This window comes from Typopeltis vanoorti, unplaced genomic scaffold (genome assembly GCF_054136105.1).
Source record: "Typopeltis vanoorti isolate ZY-2024b unplaced genomic scaffold, IOZ_Tvanoo_1.0 HiC_scaffold_24, whole genome shotgun sequence".
In the NCBI taxonomy this organism is placed as follows: domain Eukaryota; kingdom Metazoa; phylum Arthropoda; class Arachnida; order Uropygi; family Thelyphonidae; genus Typopeltis; species Typopeltis vanoorti.
Genome location: NW_028328064.1, coordinates 1,831,684 through 1,853,475, shown reverse-complemented (window position 1 = coordinate 1,853,475; position 21,792 = coordinate 1,831,684). Strand labels below are relative to the sequence as shown.

Here is a 21,792-nt window from a genome sequence, read left to right as displayed (position 1 = left end):
TGATGAAAGCAAGAGATCTGAAGTAAGTGGTGAAGTGAAAGATCAGGAAAGTCATATTTAAAAGACTGAAGTGCTTCACAATAGAATCAGTAGTAGTAGTAGTAGTGTAAGAGATGAAGAGAGAACAGGAATGCAAGAGGAACAGGGGGAAAAGAGAGGAGCCCAGGTTGATAGGGAGACATGGCATAGGCAGAGCGGATGTTAGGAGAAGTAGTAAATGTATGTATGTATGTATGTACGGGGATGATCAGAAGAGAAATGGAATAGATCAGGATGTGAGTGGGACAGTTGAGACTAATAAATATTTACATTTGTAAATAAACTGTATTTATTTACAAATGTAAATATTTATTAGTCACAACTGTCCCACTCACATCCTGATCTATTCCACTTCTGTTCTGATCATCCCTGTACATACATATCGGTGAAATTGTTTCACTGATCAGTGAAATTGTTTCACTGATCGATCAAATCATTGAAATAAGTGAAATATTGTATTCTTCTATTTCTATTCCTATCAGTATAATGAAGATGATATACTAATGGGAATAGAAATAGAAGGATACAGTATTTTTAGTGAGGATAGAAAGGACAAGAAGGGAGAGGGGAGTGCTGCTAATAATAGCAGGGGGGAATTATGTCCACATAAGGTAGACATGAAAGAAAGAAATAGTGGCAATGGTTCAGGCAGTGTGGTGTGGTGTGAGGTGGTTGACAGGAAGAGATATTTAGTTAGATGTTGCTACTATAAGCCAGGGAATTTGGAGGGTGGTGATGAAGAAATGTATACACAACTTCAGTTAGTGAACAAGGAAAGGATAATTATTATGGGTGATTTTAATTATGGCAGTACAGATTGGAATGAAGAGATAGCACTTGGGAATAAGAAAAATTCATATCTTCAGTTCTTGAGGAACAACTATCTCAAGCAGTATGTAAAGGAGGGAAAAAGGTAGGTAGGTGTAAAATGGATGAATGAGAGGATTAATCATGAAAACTGGAAGAAGAAGAAAGCACTTTGTAGGCAGCACAAGATGAATAATGGTTAATCAGTTGCATGAAGAGTATAAAGAGCAGGTCAGGAGAGCAACTCAGTTGGTAAGGATAACAAAAGTGAAGTACAAGTAAAAATTAGCAAGTTAGGTCAATAAAAACCCACATGAGTTTTTTTGATACATGGAAAGTAGAAAGAAGAATGATTATGGTAAGATACTGTTAATGGATAAAAGTGGGAGATTGTTGACTGCTTCAGAGGACATAGTTGAGGTGTTCAAGTGAGCAGTTCATCAGGGTGTTTCATCCTCAATGTGAAATCAGAAGCTCAAGTGTAGAGAATAAAATGAGAGAAGACTTAATACTGAGTGAGCAAGAGGAATATGAGGAGTTAAGTAAGCTAGATGTTATCAAGTCCTGTTGCCTTATTGTGGTGAAAATTGATAAATTTTCACCACAATAAGGCAACAATCTTAAGGGAATGTTCCAAGGAGTGAGCATCAGCCTTGGTGGATTGAAGTAAGTGGTGAAGTCAAAGATCAGGAAAGTAATATTGAAAAGACTGAAGTGCTTCACAATAGAAACAGTAGTAGTAGTAGTAGTAGTAGTAGTAGTAGTGTAAGAGACCAACAGCACAAGTCCCAAAGGAGTGGAAGGAATGCAAAATTGTCTAAGTTCTCAAAGGTGGTGGTGGTGGTGATAAGCTAAGGCAACAAAGGTATTGAAGATGTTGGTGAGATATAGGATACAAAAGTGGGTTGATAACAGTGGTATTCTTTGTGCTTGTCAGCATGGGTTTGTTAAATGGAGGTCATGCTTTACAAATTTGCTTATGTATTATAAGCATTCGGCAACTTGTTGTGCCAAATTTTTTGGACAAGGAGATGCATATATGAGGGGGTCCAAAAGTTCTGATAAACACCTAGACAAAAAAGATATTAAAGTAACTAATATAACCACAAGTAAGAACACACAAGGATATAAGAATTCAAGAACAGAAGTTATCTTCATAACTCTACAAAAATGGCATGTTCTTTCTTGTGGTTATATCAGTTGCTTTAATTTTTGTCTAGGTGTTTATTAGAACTTTCCAGCCTCCCCCACCCCTTGTACAGTGACATACTTAGATTTTGCAAAGGCTTTTGATAGATTGCCACCACAAGTTGGTCACTAAACTGAAGCAGATGAGATTGGATGATAGACTAGTGAGTTGGATAGGTGAATAGTTATCAGATAAGTATCAGCCAAGTGGTGTATGGGGGAGGGGGCACTTTCTTGAAAGAGGAAAGTCACTAATGGTGTGCTGAAAGGGTTAGTTTTGAGATCATTGTTATTTAATTTGTATATTAATGATGTTGAGATAGGTAAAACTGGTAATATACAACTGTTTGCAGATGATGAAAAACTGAAGATGTTGTGGTCTTACAGTAGGACTTAAATAGATTGTACGAGTGGGCAGCAGTATAGACCTATTAATTCAATGTTTCCAAGTGTAAGGTTCTAAAATTTGGTAGACATAAAAAGAGGTCCTGGTTTCATTTTAGATGGACTTGATCAAGCCTTGTATGGATTATTGTGTACAGATTTGGTCCCCTGGTTTTCACGGCGATGAAGATATATTGGAAAGGGTCCAGAGAAGACTGACTAAGATCATGACTGGTCTTTGGGATGTGGGATATGTGGCAGATTGAGGGAATGCAGTTTGCAAAACCTTTTGAATAGGAGGAATAGAGGGAGGGGGGTATATATGATTGAGACATTTAAGTTGGTAAAGGTACTAACTAGGTTAATGTGGAAGAAAATTTTCATAGAATGGAGAAGGAGATAGAACACAGGGAGATGCCTGAAAGTTGTATAAGGAGGATGTGAGCAGGGGCATAAGGAGTAGTTTCTTTGAGTGAAGAGTGGTTGGTCAGTGGAATGCTTTGCCCGACATTGTTGTGAATGCAGATACATTGAATGAGATTAAAGTACAGTTTAATGGGATTTGTATGTAACAGTGTTTGCCTTTCACAATGAGTATTTCGACTCCATGGAGGTCTGGTGTTAATAATAATAATAATAATTTATTATCATTTAGGTATTGGAAAAATTGGTTATGGCCAGAATTCAAGAATGGGTGCTATGGTAGTGTCTTCTGGTAGTTTTTGTTGTGTTTAGAATTATGGCTGAAGTATTAAGGTTACTTCCTCAGGGGCTCACTTTAGTGAGTACGGGCATGGCAAACCCGAGGTACCTGATGCTGGACCATGCCTTACTTCATGTAATATAGATCTGTTATATTATCTGTAGAATGGACCCTCCTCTTCCTCCCTTGCTTCTTTCTTTCTTCTCTTCTTGCTCCATCCCCAGAATGCTATTAGAGTATTCGAGGGGAATCTTCCCTATTTTGCTGTGTCATTTCGTTTTGTGCTAACAGGACATTATCAAACACTGTAACATGATCAGGCCATCAAAAAACGTTCATACCGCATCGTCCGTCGTGTGGGTTACCAAGGGACACATTCGGGTTTTAGGCAGAGGGACCCATTCGAAAAATATGTTACAGTCTCCCTTAGACATCACTCCTCAGCACTCTGCTAGAGGAAACTCCATCAATGGGTCTGCTACCCGTTTGGGGAGGTGTTTAGGGCCAGTGCAAAGAAATGGTTCTGCAAAAGGATGGAAATGGCAACGACAATGGCACCAGACTACAGCTTTAGGCAACTGGAACATCTTCTCTCTGACAGGGAAAGAGTTGGAACTGGTCGAGGAAGCTAAGCGCTACCAGCTAGACTTAGTCAGGCTTTCTTCAACCAAGAGGACAGGCTCTGGAACTGTCAACCTGGATAAGGGGTGGAAGCTCTACTACTCTGGCGTGAGCCCGACAATGTCTGCTCAGGTGGGTGTGGGGATACTCACAAGTCCCCAGCTGTCAGACTGTGTTGCTGAGTGGATCCCATTGGGAGGATGGGTAATGTGTGTTAAGGCTTCAGATGAAAAACCATGATTTGGCTGTGGTGCAAGCCTATGCACCTAATCTGGAGTCAGAATACTCTGCCTTTCTAGAGGAAGTGGATGCTGCTTTTGACAGGGTGGCAGACATGGAATCAGTCCTGCTAATGGGTGACTTCAATGCACATGTTGGAACAGATGACCAGACATGGAGGGGTGTGGTTGGGAGGAACAGCATCCCTGACCTTGATGCAAATGGGTTGAAATTATTGGACTTTTGCTGTACTAACAGCTTGTCCATAATGAATACCTTCTTCCAGCACCAAGAAGTCCATAAGTATACCTGGTACAGGGATACACTAGAACAAAGATCTCTGATTGACTTCTTTATAGTCTCAGCAGACCTATTTTCCTCAGTGTTGGACGTTCATGTGAGGAGAGGGGCAGAACTGTCAACTAACCACCACCTTGTTGTGTGCACTCTATGGCTTCAGAAACTAGATGCACCATCAATGCTGGTAGGCCTAAGCAGCTATACCACTTGAAATGGGAAGCATTGGAAAATGAGGCTGTGAGGAAGAATTTTGCAGATGACATTTCCTCCAGGTTTAAAGAGATTCCCAAGAATACTGCAGATGTTGAGGAGGAGTGGAAGCTGTTCAGAACAGCTGTCACTGCCTCTGCACTCTCATGCTGTGGCAGAAAGCGGCTCGGCGTAGCAACGGGCAGTGAGAAAAGGACACCTTGGTGGAACCAAGAAGTTCAAAAACTGTCCGGACAAAAAAGGAGTCCTACCTAACATGGCTTAGGGTTAGGTCACCTGAGATGCGTTTGCGGTATGCTGAGGCATGAAAAGCTGCTGCTGAGGCAGTAAAGACAGCAAAGCAAAAGGCTTGGGAATCCTTTGGAGAAAGATTAGACTCATCCTATGCAAATACAAACAAAGTATTCTGGCAGTCCATCCGCCGCCTTCGAGAGAGGAAATTGTGCACAGCAAGGACAATTAAGGCCTCTGATGGTGCACTTTTAACAACCGAGAAGGATATCCTCCACAGATGGAGGGAATACTTTGAGAGCCTTCTTAACCCAGGTGGCCCAGCAATTGTGGACATTCAAGAGGTGCAGATCGGGGCAATGACTAGTCTCACAGCAGAAGAGGTCCATTTAGCAATAAAATTGCTAAAATCGGGCAAGGCTGCTGGCGATGATGAAATTCGGCCCGAAATGCTAAAAGCCTTAAATCGAGACAGTGTTCTCTGGCTGACTCAAGTGTGTCAGGCTGCTTGGATATCTGGGCAAGCACCAAAGCAATGGCAGATAGGCATAATAATACCAGTCTTCAAGAAGGGAGACCAGAAGGATTGCAGTAACTATCATGGCATGTCTCTGCTCAGCCTGCCTGGGAAACTGTATGCTAGATGCTTGGAAAGATGGTGCAGGAGCATAGTTGAGTCAAAGTTCCAGGAAGAACAATGTAGCTTTCGTCCTGGTAGAAGCACAACTGACCAAATCTTCACTTTAAGGCAAGTCTTTGAGAAATCTTGGGAATATGCCAAGAATGTCTACACATGTTTTGTGGACTTGGAGAAGGCATATGACCGGGTTCCTCGGGATACGCTTTGGCAAGTAGTACAGGAGTATGGAGTGGATTGTCAACTATTAACTGCCATCAAGTCCCTGTATGAATGCCCAAAGTTTTGTGTCAAGGTAAACAGCACAAAATCTGAACCTTTCACAGTCTCCGTTGGCCTCCGCCAAGGGTGTGTTCTGTCACCCCTCCTTTTCATAATATTTATGGACTGGATTGATAGGCACAGCCGAGGCAGTGAGTGTGTCAGAATTGGAAAATGTAGCATTGGACGTCTGCTTTTTGCAGATGACCTAGTTCTGCTTAGCTCTTCCACAGATGACCTCTAGCGGACCGTGGATAGGTTTGCAGCTGTTTGTGCAGACTCCGGAATGAAGATCAATGTGGCCAAAACTGAAAGATTTGTAGTTTCAAGACAACCATCTCAGTGCACTCTACATGTAAGTGGAGTCCCAATGAGGTAGGTGGAGAAGTTTAAATACCTTGGGTCCATATTCACGAATGATGGAAAGTGGGACGTAGAGCTAGATACCCGAATTGGCTTAGCAAGCTCAATATTTCAGGAGCTTGGCCGTTCAGTAGTATTGAAGCAGGAGTTAAGCCAGAAGGCAAAGCTGGCTGTCTTCAATACAGTCTATGTCCCCATCCTCACCTATGGTCATGAGAGTTGGGTAATGACCGAAAGAATGCGGACACGAATCCAAGTGGCTAAAAAATGGTCCTTTGAGGGGTTGCGGGGCTGAAAAGACTTGACAGAGTCAGAAGCTCTGCAATTCGGGAACCCTCAATACTCAACCACTGCTTCTCCGTGTTGAGAGATCACAGTCACGTTGGTATGGGTACCTGGTCAGAATGCCACAAGAGAAGCTCCCTCAGCAGGCCCTCTTTTCCAAGGTGGGAGGCCACGTGGAAGGCCAAGGACTCACTGGATAGATTATATCCAAAACCTTGGGCAGACACGTTTGGGAATCCCACCAGAACACCTGAGCTTGGTGGTAGAGTATCGTGACCATTGGAAGTTCCTCTTGCAGCTGTTGCCCCCCCCACAACCCAATTAGGAAAGGTGGGCCTTGAAGGTGTATGTATGTATGTATGTATGTATGTATTAAGGTTACTGTTATACTACTGTATTATGTCTGTTAATCATGTGTACTCTTCTCACCAAGTCTGCTTTTTTTTTTCTTTTCATCCTTATAAAAGTTCTGGAAGAGTTTTGTGGAATGGGAGGTTTTTCCTTTAATTTACTCGTTTTCTATAATTAAGTGACAGACTAGTTTACAGATTCACTATATCACAATATTAGTTACACAAAATATTGTGTGGTAACAAATGCATTTACAGAAGATACTGCACAGAAATTTATTATTATGTAAATTAGAATCTGGTGACATGGATAAGGGAATCTAGGAGAAGGTAGGTAACTAGCAGAAAGCCTACTGATGTATTACTAATCAAGTTCAGTCAATGTATTATTTACTGGCTAGCCTACAGAATAACTTTACTGCTATACCCTCAATCAATTAAATCAAAAAAAAAAAAAATTAACTAGCTCCTTAGTTATTCTTGTAGATAGGCATATACATTGGTAACACATGACTATTAAATTATTTAAGAAATTAATAACATATACTGAATATTAATTAAAAGAAACTTTAATAAATACTTCCTATATTTTGGCAATGTCAAATTGCCATCTTCATGGGAACATACAACTATGACAGTTGTAGTGCCTGCATGCACGTGTCATAGTTGTATGTTTCCATGAAGATGGCAATGTGACATTGCAAAAATATAGGAGGTATTTATTAAAGTTTCTTTTAATTAATATTGCAGTATACGTTGTAAATTCCTTAAATAATTTAATAGTCACATAGCTCCTTAGTTAATTATGGTGTGTTTGAGCACATCCATAAAAGGGTGCCACCTAAGCATGTGAATGGGGAGGAGGAGGAGTATAATCAGAAACCTTAATCTGGGAAGCTGTTTCAGGACTCCAACAGGCAAGACAATAGTGTCAAAGTCATCTTCAATCTAGGAATCAGGATGGAATTTTGCTTGCCTTTAAAAGGTATGCTTATAAAACAGCAATACTTGTCTGAAACATCTGATTCCCCCCATTCAGCATGGTGCCAAACTGCCAGCCAGTACTACCCATTTGATCAGTATCTATGTCGATACATGACTAGTAATAATAAAACCATAATTTTATTGAACAATCATGGGTCATGTACATTCTCTAGTAGAGAAGCAATGATTATGATGTGACAAATTTCTCCTTCACTTCAGCATGCTGGCAGAATCATAAGGAAGTTTGGTGAAGGCTTTAATAGTGGCTTCATAATATTATGAGTTAGAGATTACTGAACTTTTGTTGAGAATTTAATTGCAAGCCTATAATTTCAATGCTCTTTATGAAAATTAGAAAAAAATCTCAATATACACAGGAGGAAAAAACACTAAGAAAGGGAGAGCAAGTCTGGACCAGCTATTTTTTTCAGAATGAAGTTTTGATGAACAGAGAGCATATAAATAATGAACAAAGATAAACTCCAATTATTATTATTATTATGGGCTTCTCCATGGAGTCCTTAGACTCGTCAAGGGAGGCCCTAACATATCATGCCAAGCACTCTCCAACATTTGTGCAGTATCCATTATACTCTGTTTTGAGCTCATTCACAGTCATGGCATCACACTACAGACTCTGGCAACTTATTCCACTCATTAACCACTCTCCGAATAAAAAATCTAGTCCTTACATCCTTTTTAACTACACTCTTACTCAGTTTCTAGGGATGGTCCCTAGTTCTCCCACCACCAGACCTGTTCTGAAAAATTTCCTCTGTATTAATCTTGTAAAAATCCTTCAGTAATTTGTAGGTCTCAATCATAACATCCCCCCTTTTCTGTCAACCAATTTCTGTAACTCACAAATCTTCAAACTGTCATCATAAGGTTCATCCCATAGACCTGTGATCATATTGGTCACTCGCCTCTGGATCCTCCCCACCTCCTCTTCATCATCAAAATGGGGCATTACCAAGCTCGATAAAGAGGAATAATAACCTGCTTGTCTCTGCTTGTCAAAGTATTCTTCAGTAACCAAGTAATATAATAAACTGCTTTAGCCACTTTTGCCATGTGCACTCTAAACTTTAACTTCCTATCCACTAACACTCCCAAATCTCTGGCTTCATCAATTTCCTGGAGTACAGTTACATCAATGTGGTATACAGCTAGTAATCTTTTCACCCCTAAATGCATAATCTTACACTTTGCTACATTAAACTGATCTCCATTCTCCTTTGCCCAGATGGCTAGTCTATCCAAATCATCCTGCAAAATTTTAACATCATCTGTATTAACTATTGCTCTACCCAACTTTGCATCATCAGCAAACAACTGAACAGTTCCTCTCAGATTCTTTCCTGTATTGCTAATGTACAAATTAAATAGTAGCAGCCCAAGAACAGAACCCTGTGGCATGTTGCTAGATACAGGCCCTCTACTGCTTTACTCATGAATAAACTACTCTCTGATATCTCTCCATCATAAATTTCACCAACTTTATATCCATATGCTGCAATTTACTGATTAGAATTCCATGTAGAATCCTGTCAATGTCCAACAGTATCACTGTAAATCCATTACCCTAATCCGACTCAGCTGTCACTGTATTATAAAACATGAGCAAGTTACTGATTCACAGTCTAACCTTCACAAAATTATGTCCCCCTCCCCCATCCAGTAACCCATTCCTGTATTTTGATCTTGACCAACTTCTCCAGTACCTAGACAACGATTCCTGATATACTGATCAGTCAGTAATTTGCTACATCAATCTTGGAGTCTCCTTTATGCGATGGAACTATTTTCCCCTCTTTCTGTCCCCTGACTAACCTAGAGCTGAGACTTAAATTAAATAATGTGCTCAGAGGCACTGCCAACTTCCTAACACCTTCTCGTAAAAACTCGAGCTGGTATACCATCTAATCCCATAGCTGAATTCACATCAAGGTACAGTAATATGCTAAGCACCTCCAGTTAATTTACCTCAGTTTTCATATAAGAATTTTGTCTCTCTCATTACTGCAATATCTCCACCTGGATGATATTCTTTTCCAAAGTGTTCACTTAGTAATTCTAATATTTCACATGATTTCTTCTTTCTTTTTGTCTTTGGCAAAGCACATATCTCAAAGACATTGCAGTTTACAAAGTTCCTCCGGTTGAATTCATGCTGAAATATAAATGAAATTCTGGATAAATAAATGAAATGAAATCTAGTTGAATTATGAAAGTAGACTTTCAAAAATAATTGTAATCATTACTTATAATGATTAAAATAAAGATCCAATAAAATAGGAGTATCCAGTTAATGAACTTTATGGAAGTCATTTAATGATGATGATAATCTTTATTGATTAAAATTAAAGATATACTTACTCTATGGTACTTTTTTAAAGACTCAAAAAAATTCTCTTGAAACTGGTGATATACTTCATTCTGAAAAATTGAATCAAATATTCTTTAAATGGAAAAATAATTTTAAGAGAAATTTAAGTTAAGCAAATTTAATTTTAAGTCACTGTACAAGAGTAATATTTCAAGAATGGAATGGGAGGTTATCAGTTCAATGATGACAAGTGTAAAATTATAAACTAGGAAATAAGAGACAGAATGATGCATGCACTGGTAGGACTTTGCTCCAGGCGATGGAGGAGGCAAGAGATCCTGTAATCTCAGTGAAGAGGATGTGAAATTTGGGGCACACAGCTAAAACACTTCCTTGCTAGATATTGCTAACAAAAATTACCAAAGTTAGGTTAAAATTTAGAGATCTTAGTCTGCTATCTCTCTCTCTTTCTGCTCCAAGAAGATGTATTTATTATTAGAGGGAATATTACAGAAACTTATAAGTTACTAAAGGGATACAAGATTGAGACAGAAGATATTTTTCCATATAGGGAGCAGGGAGAAACAAGAGGTCCCACTTAGAAGCTGTCTAAGAGTGTGGTTAATAAGGATGTGTGCAGACTAGGTTCTTTTCTTGGAGAATGGTAAATGAGTGGAATGGTGGGTATCAGTCAGAGGTCAACCAGAGGTGAGCACTCCAATGAATAAAGTAAGTCTCCCACAATGAGTCTTTTGACTCCATGGAGTGCCCATATAAATAATATTATTATTTTATTATTATGTTATTTTTATGTTTTGTCTTTGTTAATATTTAATTTTCTTTTTTACTTTATGCATTCCATTCAGTGATCATTTGTTGAAGTTTTTCTGCAGAGTTTCCTAAAAGAACAATATCATCAATAAATTATAAGTGATTTTTACCATAATTCCTCTATTTTTCCATTCCAGGTTTTTTAAAAATTTCTTCTAGGAATACTATAAATAATTTAGGTGAAATGGCATCTTCCTGTCTAATTCCCTTTTTATTATATAGAAATTTTAACAAGGAGTTGAGCAGTAAGGAAATAAATGCTGCTTGGGAACTGACAAAGAAATACATAACAGCATCAATGTGTGAATATATTCCAAAGGCTAAAAGGCTGAATAAAGTAGGTGTAAAATGGAGGAATGAGGAACCTAAGCATGAAATCTGGAAGAAGGTACTTTGGAGGCAGTACAAGATGAATAATAGTAATTATTATGATTCAGGCCTCCATGGAGTCAAAAGACACATCGTGGGAGGTCCTTCCTAGAAAACACAAAGTCTATCATACCACTCCTTGAACTCATTGACCGTTCGTGCTCTTATCACTCTATCAGGTAATGCATTCTATGGTTCAACCACCCTCCATGCAAAGAAACCACTCCTCAAGCCAGGATAATGACTTGGTCAGTAAGGAAAAGCAAAGTACAGTATAAGCAGAAATTGGCAAATCAGGCGAAGAAAAACCCTAGAAAGTTTTTTAGATATATGACAAGTAGAAGGAAGAATGATCATAATAAATTTAGTTTAATCCAAGTGTGAGCAAACAAAGTTTGCACCTGAAAATATCTTCAGGACTGGGGTAAGGTAGTACAACACCGGGCAACTCATAGCAAAGGTGGACCAAGCTAACATCACCTGCAAGGAGATGTGTTTTGCATTATGGGAGATACTGAGATAGGAGTGATGTTAGCTTGGTCCACCTTTGCTATGAGTTTCCCAGTGTTGTACTACCTTACCCCAGTCCTGAAGATATTTTCAGGTGCAAACTTTGTTTGCTCACACTTGGATAAAGGATTAAACTAAATTTATTATAGTCTAACCAAGTGAAAAATAAACTTGCAACATCTTTCTCTAAATCCAGAGTAATTTAATAAAAAGGTGGCACACTTTTTGGCAACTCCTATAGGTAAAGATGACTTTGAAATTGCTTCTGCCTGGTATCTCCACTTCTGGGCCTGGCTCCCACTGAAGATGAGAGGCTCTGCTTGGGGTAGGTTTTTGCCTCTCTGAGATTACGGCTCTGAGATTATGGCTCTGTCTGGTGGTGGGGTGAGCCTGCCACTGGGTAGAGCCAATGCTAAGAAGTTCTTCTTGGTGATGGGGTGAGCTTGTCACTGAGTGGAACAAAGCTGAGTTGGGTGATCTTTTGGGATCATCTAATTTTTAGAGAGGTCTTTACTTAAATACACCTCAATAAAGGTCAAAACTAGTCTGGATAGTGCCTTTCCTTAATGCATAACATTATACATATCCGCAAGGAGATGTGTTTTGCATTATGGGAGATACTGAGATAGGAGTGATGTTAGCTTGGTCCACCTTTGCTACAAGTTGCCCGGTGTTGTACTACCTTACCCCAGTAATGAAGATATTTTCAGGCGCAAACTTTGTTTGCTCACACTTGGATAAAGGATTAAACTAAATTTATTATAGTCTAACCAAGTGAAAAATAAACTTTCAACGAAGAATGATCATGGTAAGATGATGTTAATGGATGAAAATGGTAGAATGGTAACTGCTGCAGAAGACATTGTTGAGGTATTCAGTGATCAATTTAAATGGGTGTTTCTTTCTGATCAGGGTGGAATCATGAGGAACTTAAGTGTAGAGGACATACAAGAGGATGGCTTAATTGTGAGTGAGCAGGAGGTAGTTGAGTAAATAAATAAACTTCATCTCAATAAGGCAAGAGGATTTGATGACATATCACCATGCATCTTAAGGGAATATTCCAGTCAATTGGCAGTAGCATTGGCATGCCTGTTTAATGAGTCTTACACAGGTTCCAAGATAGTGAAAGGGATAAAATTGTTCCACTGCAAAAAAAGGTGGTGATAAGGCTGTAGCTTCAAATTATAGGCCAATCTGTATATCTGGAGTTGTGATTGAAGGTACTAGAGAGATTGGTGACAAGTAGGATATACAGAAATGGGTTGATAGCAGCAGTATTCTCTGTGGTTATCAACATGGGTTTGTTAAAGGGAGATCATGTTTTACTAACTTACTTATGTACTATAACAAGGTGACAAATACCTTGGATAGGGGAGATGCATATACAGCGATGTACTTGGATTTTGCAAAAGCTTTTGATAAATAGCCACATGACAAACTGTCAAATAAATTGAAACAGATGAGATTGGATAACAGACCTGAGTTGGATCAGTGACTAGCTGTCAGATACGTATCAGAAAGTTGTATATGGGGGTACAGTATAGCGGTCACTAGTAGTGTACCGCTGGGGTCAGTTTTGGAACCATTGTTGTTCAATTTGTATGTTAATGATATTGGGATGGGTTTAACTAATGATATGCAGCTGTTTGCAGATGACGCAAAATTGGGGAGAGCAATGCAGAGTCAAGTGGATGTAATGGTCTTACAGGAGGACTTGAATAGATTGCATGAATGGGCAGGTTAGTGGAACTATCAATTCAATGTTACAAAGTGTAAGGTTTTGAGATTTAGTAATGATGGGATGCAAAGTACACAGTTGGTGGGGAAACTTTAAAGGAAGTAGAGGAGATGAGAGATCTAGGAGTGATGGTGGACAAGGACTTGAAATTCAGGTGCCACATTGCACAAATTCTGAAGACATCACATCAGATAATGGCAATGATGCAGAAGACCCCGACATGCAGAAATAGAGTGGTTATGATTCTACTGTATAAGGCCTTGATCAGGCCTCATATGGATTACTGTGCACAGATTTGGTCACCAAGTTTTCATGGTGATGTGTTAGAAAGACTCCAGAAAAGATTCAAAAAGGTGGTCAGTGGTCTTTGGAATGTGGAGTACGAGGACAAATTCAGAGAATGTAAGTTGCAAAGCCGTGTGAATAGGACGAAGACGGGGGGGGGGATATCATTGAGACATATAAGCTAGTCAGAGATTGTTATCAGATTGGCATGGAAGAGATTTTTCATAGAATGGGACAGGAGGGGAGGTAGAACAAGAGCCCATTGCTGGAAAATGTATAAAGAGGGTGTGAGAATCGGAGTGAGGAATAGGTTCTTTGCATTGAGTGGAATACATTGCCTGAGTGTGTGTTGTGAATGTAGACACATTGAATCAGTTTAAGGCACAGTTGGATGAACACTGTGTGCAATGGTGTATCTCCCATGATGAGTCTCTAATTCCATGGAGGTCAGATGATAATAATAATAATTTATATCTGTTCCTGACTTTAAAGATGCAGTTGAATTTTTATATATATATATGACTAAGTATAGCAATGTAAGTATATCTCAAGGCTCCCACTGGCTACCAAGTGCATTCCCTAGGTGGCAGATATATGGGGGGAGGGGGGGAAACCCAACTACCAGTGGTGGCCAGTGAAGTTTTAAGTGGGGGTGCTGCCTATACAAAATAATTTTAAAAAAAATTTTTTTTTTTCCTAATCAGTAACTAATTTATTAATAAATAAATCTACAGATTTATTTATTAATAAATTGGTTACTAATTAGGAAAAAAAGAATGTTTTTTAAAAATTTTGTATAGGTAGCACCCCCACTTAAAACCTCACGGGCCGCTACTGCTGACTACCATCTGTTGGATATCAGGGCAGCTCTGAATATTTTGAATAAAGAGCCATGGACCCATCTTTCAAGATGAATCAAACAGGAATAAAATGGCACTCATTCCCTGGAGGCCAGATTGTTACTACCTACAGAAGCAGGCAGTTAAACATGAAGGCAGGATGCTAAGAATCTCCGGGTAACCCAATCACGCTGCCATTGGAAACTAAACCTTGGAACTTTAAACTTTAGGTTTCTGAGCAGAGAAGTACGGCTAACTGAACTAACTGAAGAGCTAAAGCGACTAAAATGGGAGACATATTTGGACTCTGTGAAGTTAGACGTAATCATGAAGAAATGTTTCAATTAAAAAACTGAGACATACTGTATTATAGAGGTCAAGATAAGGTAAGAATCAGTGGAGTTGGATTCATGATTAACAAAACACTGAAGAACAATATAATTGAATTTGACAGTATATCTGATCGCATAGCAAGTATTGTTATCCAAATCTCAAAAAGATACACTCTTAAGATGATCCAAGTCTATGCACCAACAATAAGTCATACTGATAAAGAACTTGAAGACTTCTATCATACAGTATCCCAACTTAAAATAAAGGAAAACATAATTTCAGAATTGTAACGGGAGACTTTAATGCTAGAACTGGTATACAACAGTCAGATGAAAGCTGAATAGGAAATTTTGGATATGGCATGAGAGATGATAGAGGAGCAGAAAAAGAAAACCTGTACATCATGAACTCTTTTTTTCAAGAAAAAAGCACATAGGAAATGGATATGGAAAAGTCTTAATGCAAAAACTAGTGAAATTGACTTTATCCTTAGCAATAAGAAAAACATCTTTCAGGAATGTTCTGTTATAAACATCTTCAACATTGGAAGTGACCATCATATGTATGCAGTTAAATTCAAATAAATTCAAATTCAAAAAAGAAAGAAGAAAAAGGTTTCGAAGATCAATGCAAAACATAGATGTATACAAACTCAACATTAAAAAAGATATATTTCAACATGAACTAAACAACAGATTTAAAAATTTATTATACATGACAATACTGATCCATCAGAAAGTAATGACATTATTACCTAAAATATTTTACAATGCTCACTTAAAATAGCTGGTACCACAGAACAGAAACAAGACAACATTTCTGAAGACACAAAATAGCTTATGAAGAAATGAAACAAGTGAATAATCTACGGAATAAAATTGAATACACTGAATTGTGCAAAACAATTAGATAATGTATCACAGAAGAAATAAGAAAATTCAATTGTAAATTCATACAACAAGCAATTGAAAACAATGATAGTCTCAAAAAAGCTAAACTGCAATAACCAGTTTTGTAGTTAGACTGCAACTGTACCTACAAGTCCCATTTTGTGGTTAGACTCCAACTAAGTCTAACCACAAGATGGGACCATAACCAGAGATAGATATGCTACAGCAAAACGAATTGCAGAATTTTACGCATTATTATATCAGGATAACAAATTAACTGAAAAAGAAGTGCCACATTAACAAAAAAATGAAGTGCCACATATTCTACAGAAAAAGTTATGTGGAGCATTCAAAGCTTGTGAAATGGAAAAGCTGCAGGTGAGGATGAAGTTATAGCTGAACTTCTAAAAGCAAGTATAGACTTCATTATTATTATTATTATTATTCAGGACTCCATGGAGTCAAGAGACTCATCGCTGGAGGTCCTTCCTAGGAAACACAAAGTCTATCATAGATTTCCACTCCTTTAAACTCATTGACCGTTCTTGCTCTCACCACTCTACCAGGCAATGCATTCCATGGTTCCACCACCCTCCACACAAAGAAACCACTCCTCACCCTCTTCTTCACAGCTTCCTTTTGCAACTTCCAGGGATGGGCTCTTGTCATCACTCCTTCCCACTGCTCCACAAGTGAAAGAAATTCCTAGTGTCTGCCCTGTAACTGCCTCTCAACAGTTTTGATCATATCACCTCTTTTTCTTCTATCCACCAAACCCTGCAGTCCACATTCCCTCAGCAATCGTCATAATTAACCTCCCTACTGGCCAATGTGGATGAAATAGTGACACCAAATTGTCCTTCTTATCCATGTTATTCAATGGGTTTTAGAGCTTTGTATCCAGATTAACGTCTATAGACGTTGTGGCCGGTTGGGGGAGGGGGGGTTTAACATTGTGCAGTACTGAAACCATCTTTGTTATCTGCCTTTGTACCCTTTCCACAGTTAATTTATCCCCTTCAAATCCTGGAGACCAAATTTGAGAACAATAGTCTAAGTGTGGTCTGATCAGGATCTTATACAATGGAATGATAACTCTTCTATCTCTGCAGGTCAACATCCTTCTCAGTATAGCAGCAATCCTCTGGGTTACCTGCACTGGCTTTGCAATATGCCCCTTGAATTTCAGTTTTCTACCAATCATCATCATCCCCCCCCCCCTCAGATCTCTTGTCTCCCCTACTTCCTCCAGTACAGCTCCCTTCAATTGAGTATGCAGCCTCCCATCGATGTATCTGCAACTTCAAGACTTTACACTTTGCTGCATTACACTGATACCCCCATTCATTTTTCCATCTGTCTAGTTTATTCAAATCCTCTTGCAGGGCCACCACATCTGTACTATTACTAATAACCCTTCCTAGTTTTACATCATCTGCAAACAACTGAATATCCCCTTGCAATCCATTGACAATGTCACTGATATAAAGGTTAAACAATACTGAGTACTGAGCCCTGTGAAACCCCTACTTGTAACCTTCTGCTTCCTTGATATTGCCCCACCATACACAACTCTCTGATACTATCAGATAACCAATCCTGAATCCAGTTGACTAACCCAATATCTAAATCCATGTTCTGTAACTTAAATATCAGCTTATCATGTGGCACCCTCTCAAATGCCTTTGCAAAATCCAAAAAAACGACAGTATGCCTTTCCCTCATCAACTTTATTCTCCCTCATCACTTTATTATAAAAGGCAATTAACTTTATTATAAAAGGCAATCTGCCCAATGCCATATATGGTCCCTCACTAATTTCTTCAAAATCTTAACAACAACTGATGAAACACAAACTGGCCTATAATTAGACACTTCCAGTTTGCTACCACCCTTATGCAATGGCACTATCTTCCTTCCTTCCATTCCTTGGGTACCTTTCTCATAGCCAGACTTTCATTGAAAAGCCAAAACAAAGGAACTGTCAGTTCTTTAGCACATTCTCTCAAAACCAATGGTAAAATACCATCCAATCCCACTGCTTTACTGACATCCAGGGTACTCAGTATTTGGAACATACTTTCCTCTTGCACCTCTAAACCTCGAACCTGTCCTATCCCTTTAGTATTAAAACCTTCTTCTCCAGGATGAAATACTCCAAATAAAGTGGTCATTGAACAACTCCACTATGTCCTCTGCATCAGTCACTCTATTCCCATTTTTATACCACAATGTCATTCTTCCATAATCATTTCTTCTCTCCTGGAAACATAGCTAAAAAATTCCCTAGGATTTTATTTGAATCTTAGTGCCAATCTCTTCTCATATTCCAGTTATGCCTTCCTCACCATACTAGTCACTCTCCTGACCTGCATCTTATATTCTTCATGCATCTGCCCTCCACCCCCTCTCCTTTTATCTCTTCCATAATCTCTTTTTCACATGCAGTTCCTGTTTGATATTGTTTGTCATCCACTTGACACTGAATTGTGTCTGCTTCTTCACTCGTGGAATACAGCTTACTACTGCTGCTGACAAATATTCCTTCACCATTTCCCAAGCACTAATGATATCCTGGCCTTCCAATTCTGCCCTCCATGGAACTGCCCAAGTCGATATCTAAGACTGTTATAATCACCCACCTTATCATTCCCCATATGTTCCCTTTTTATGATACTCCTGCATGTCTTTTCATCTTCCATGTCAAAACCACATGGTCACTCTATCTCCAAATTGGTGGGGGGGGATGTCATTTCAGTTATTATCAGCTCTTCTGATGCTATGATCAAATCAAAAGTCTTGAATCTCTTGTTCCCTCTATTACATGTTGCCTAAGACATTTCTCCCAAAGAATTCTAGAAATTCCATTCCCTTATTACTGCATGCATTTTCCTCTTCCCAGCTTATACTGCTATAGTTAAAATCTCCCATAACAATCATTCTTCTTGCACTTGCCAAGCTCAACTGCTAAACATCTCCTGAGACATAATCTACAAAACCTTAGCAAAACTGTTTACCTTATGTCTGAAGAAAAATGATGTACCAAGAGCACAGAAGAAGGTAAAGTAGAAAACTTGAAGAACTACCAACCCATCAGTCTACTATCGGTGGTTTGCAAAGTGTTTACAAAAGTCTTGGCTCATAGGCTTTGTATGACTCTAGACCTAGCACAACCAAAAGATCAAGCAGGCTTTTGAAGTGGCTTTAGTACAATGGACCATATTCAAGTTGTACGACAGATTATCGAATGGTGTAATGAATATCACTTACCATTATGTCTTGGTTTTATTGATTATGATTTGATTCAGTAAAAACTTGTGCAATACTTAAAGCATTACAAAACTAACAAGTAGAGGAGCCATATGTCATAACCATCAAATCAGCATAAACCAATGCAACAGCAGCAATTCATTCCAGTGGAAACATCTCTACTGTGAAAATACAGAGAGATATAAGACAGGGTGACAATATCTCTAAAATTATTTACAACATGCCTAAAAGAAATATTCCAACTTCTTCATTGGGAAGGGAAAGGTCTGAAGCTAAATTGAAGATATTTAAACCATTTATGCTTTGCAGATGACATAGTTATCTTTACTTGAACAGTGCATGAATTACTGACTTGTATCCATGAACTCCAAATTGCTAGCAAAACAGCTGGCTTAAAGATAAAGAAAACCCAAGTTATGTTCAATAGCTATGTCCAACCAGAAATAATAAAAATAATAAAAATAATGATGAAATTAAAAAAGTAGATCATTACATATAATAATGATAATAATAATAATAATAATAATAATAATAATAATAATAATAACAGTAATGTTATACACTTTGGTGTGAGATGAGATTTCCAAAGGCATATTATATTATTATTATTATTATTACCACGGGCTACTCCAGGAGTCCTTAGACTCATCGAGGGAGGCCCTAAACATCATGTTCACACAGCTGTTCAACATTCTCACAGTATCTATCATACCTTGCCTTGAACTTGCTCACTGTCATAGCACCCACAACAGACTCTGGCAGCTTATTCCACTCATTTACCACTCTAAAAGTAAAGAACCCAGCTCTAACACCCCTGCTAACCATGCTCTTGCCCAGCTTCCATGGGTGTCCCCTAGTTCTCCCACCACCAGTCCTGATCTCAAAAATATCATCTGAATTAATCCTATAGAATCCTTTTAGCAATTTGAATGTCTCAATCATATCTCCCCTTTTTCGCCTATCAACTAGTTTCTGCAACCCACAAATCTTCAACCTGTTCTCATATGGTTCATTCCATAGACCTGCTATCATCTTAGTCACTCGCCTCTGGATCCTCTCAACCTCCTCCCCATCAAGAAGGAACCGAGGTGACCAAATCTGGGCACAGTAGTCGAGATGAGGTCTTATCAGGGCTCGGTACAGAGGTACAATAACTTGTTTTTCTCTGCTCGTCAAGGTATTTTTCAACAACCAAGTGAGTTGATGAGCTGATTTAGCTACTTTCGCAATGTGCCCCCTAAACTTCATCTCCCTATCCACCGACACTCCCAAGTCCCTGGCCTCATCAATCTCTTGGAGTACAGTTCCACCAATGTGGTATACTGCTGCTAATCTTTTCACTCCGAAATGCATAACCTTACATTTTGTCACATTAAATTGACATCCATTCTCCTTTGTCCAGAACTCCAATCTATCTAAGTCATCTTGCAAGACTTTGATATCTTCTGCATTCACTATCGCCCTACCCAACTTTGCATCATCAGCGAACAAATGAACTGTCCCCCTTAGACCATTCCCTATATCGTTAATGAACAGATTAAACAGCAGTGGTCCAAGAACAGAACCCTGTGGCACACCACTAGTCACAGGCCGTTTTTTGGACTCTACTCCTGAATAAACTACTCTTTGATATCTCTCCATCAACCACCCAGCTATCCATCTCACCAACCCTATATCCATTCCCATATGTTGTAGTTTACGGATTAGAATTCCATGTGGTATCCTATCAAACGCCTTTGCCAGGTCCAGCAGTATCACTGTAAAACCCATTTCCCTTATCCAGTTCAGCCGTCACCTTGTTATAAAACTTGAGCAAGTTACTGAGGCATGATCTACCCTTCACAAAGCCATGCTGTCCTCTGTACAGTATCTCATTTTCATCAATCCATTCCTGTATTTTTCCCTTGACTACTTTCTCCAAGACTTTGACAACGACTCCTGATATGCTGATCGGTCGGTAATTTGCAACCATAGTCTTGGATCCTCCTTTATGCAGTGGAACTATTTTCCCCTCTTTCCACGCCTTCGGGACTAAGCCAGACCTGAGACTCAGATTAAACAACATGGTCAAGGGCACTGATAATTCATTAGCCGCTTCATGCAAGACCCGTGCCGGTATACCATCCAGCCGGTATACCATATCACAGGGGTTATGCTACAAGAAATTGATTAGGCTAGGGATCTTGGATTAATGGGGATAGGAATTTGAAGTTCAAATTCCTATCCCCCCAAAAAGTTTTTTTTTTGTAAAGTTGTAATTTTGCAAATACAACTCAGACAATAATTTTAATGTTTAAGCAAATCTTGACATGTAATGATAAGAAAGTCTTTTTGCCTCTTTATAAGGCCTTCATGAGACTGCATCTAGACTACTGTGCACAGATTTGGTCTCCTGGATGCCGAGGGGATAAAGAAATTGCGGAAAGAGTGCAAATAAGAGTTCCAAAGATTATATTAGGATTAGGTAATTTAGATTATGAGGACAGATTGCAAAAGATGTGGACTACAGACTCAGGTTAACAGGAGAAAAAAGGGTGATATGATGGTGGTCAGATGATATCCTATAACACCTAATAGGTGTTATAGGATATCATCTGATGAAATTTTTCATTATATGGAAGGTGGGGAGAGAACATGATAGCATCCATGGAAGTTGAGTTTGTTCATGGTTAAAGAAAGGCAAAAAGCTAGACTTTTCTCTCCAAGGGCAGTTAATGAGTGGAATAGTTGGCCTGTTGAAGCATTGAGTGCATTAGTGTGAATGAGCTTAAGGAAAAGTATAACAACTCATTTGGGTGATGTATAGCCTCCGT

At 38.8% G+C, this 21,792-nt stretch overlaps 1 protein-coding gene across 3 annotated transcripts in view; it reads right to left on the bottom strand.

Annotated features, from left to right (window-relative positions):
• LOC150092169 (uncharacterized) overlaps positions 1-21,792 on the bottom strand; it is a 300,320-nt gene that overhangs the window by 130,032 nt on the left and 148,496 nt on the right. For all 3 annotated transcript variants that reach the window (XM_090415233.1, XM_090415231.1, XM_090415232.1), the window contains exon 11: positions 9,962-10,021. In XM_090415233.1, coding sequence (XP_090271359.1) covers positions 9,962-10,021 — 60 coding nt within the window. The remainder of the gene's footprint in view (positions 1-9,961; positions 10,022-21,792) is intronic.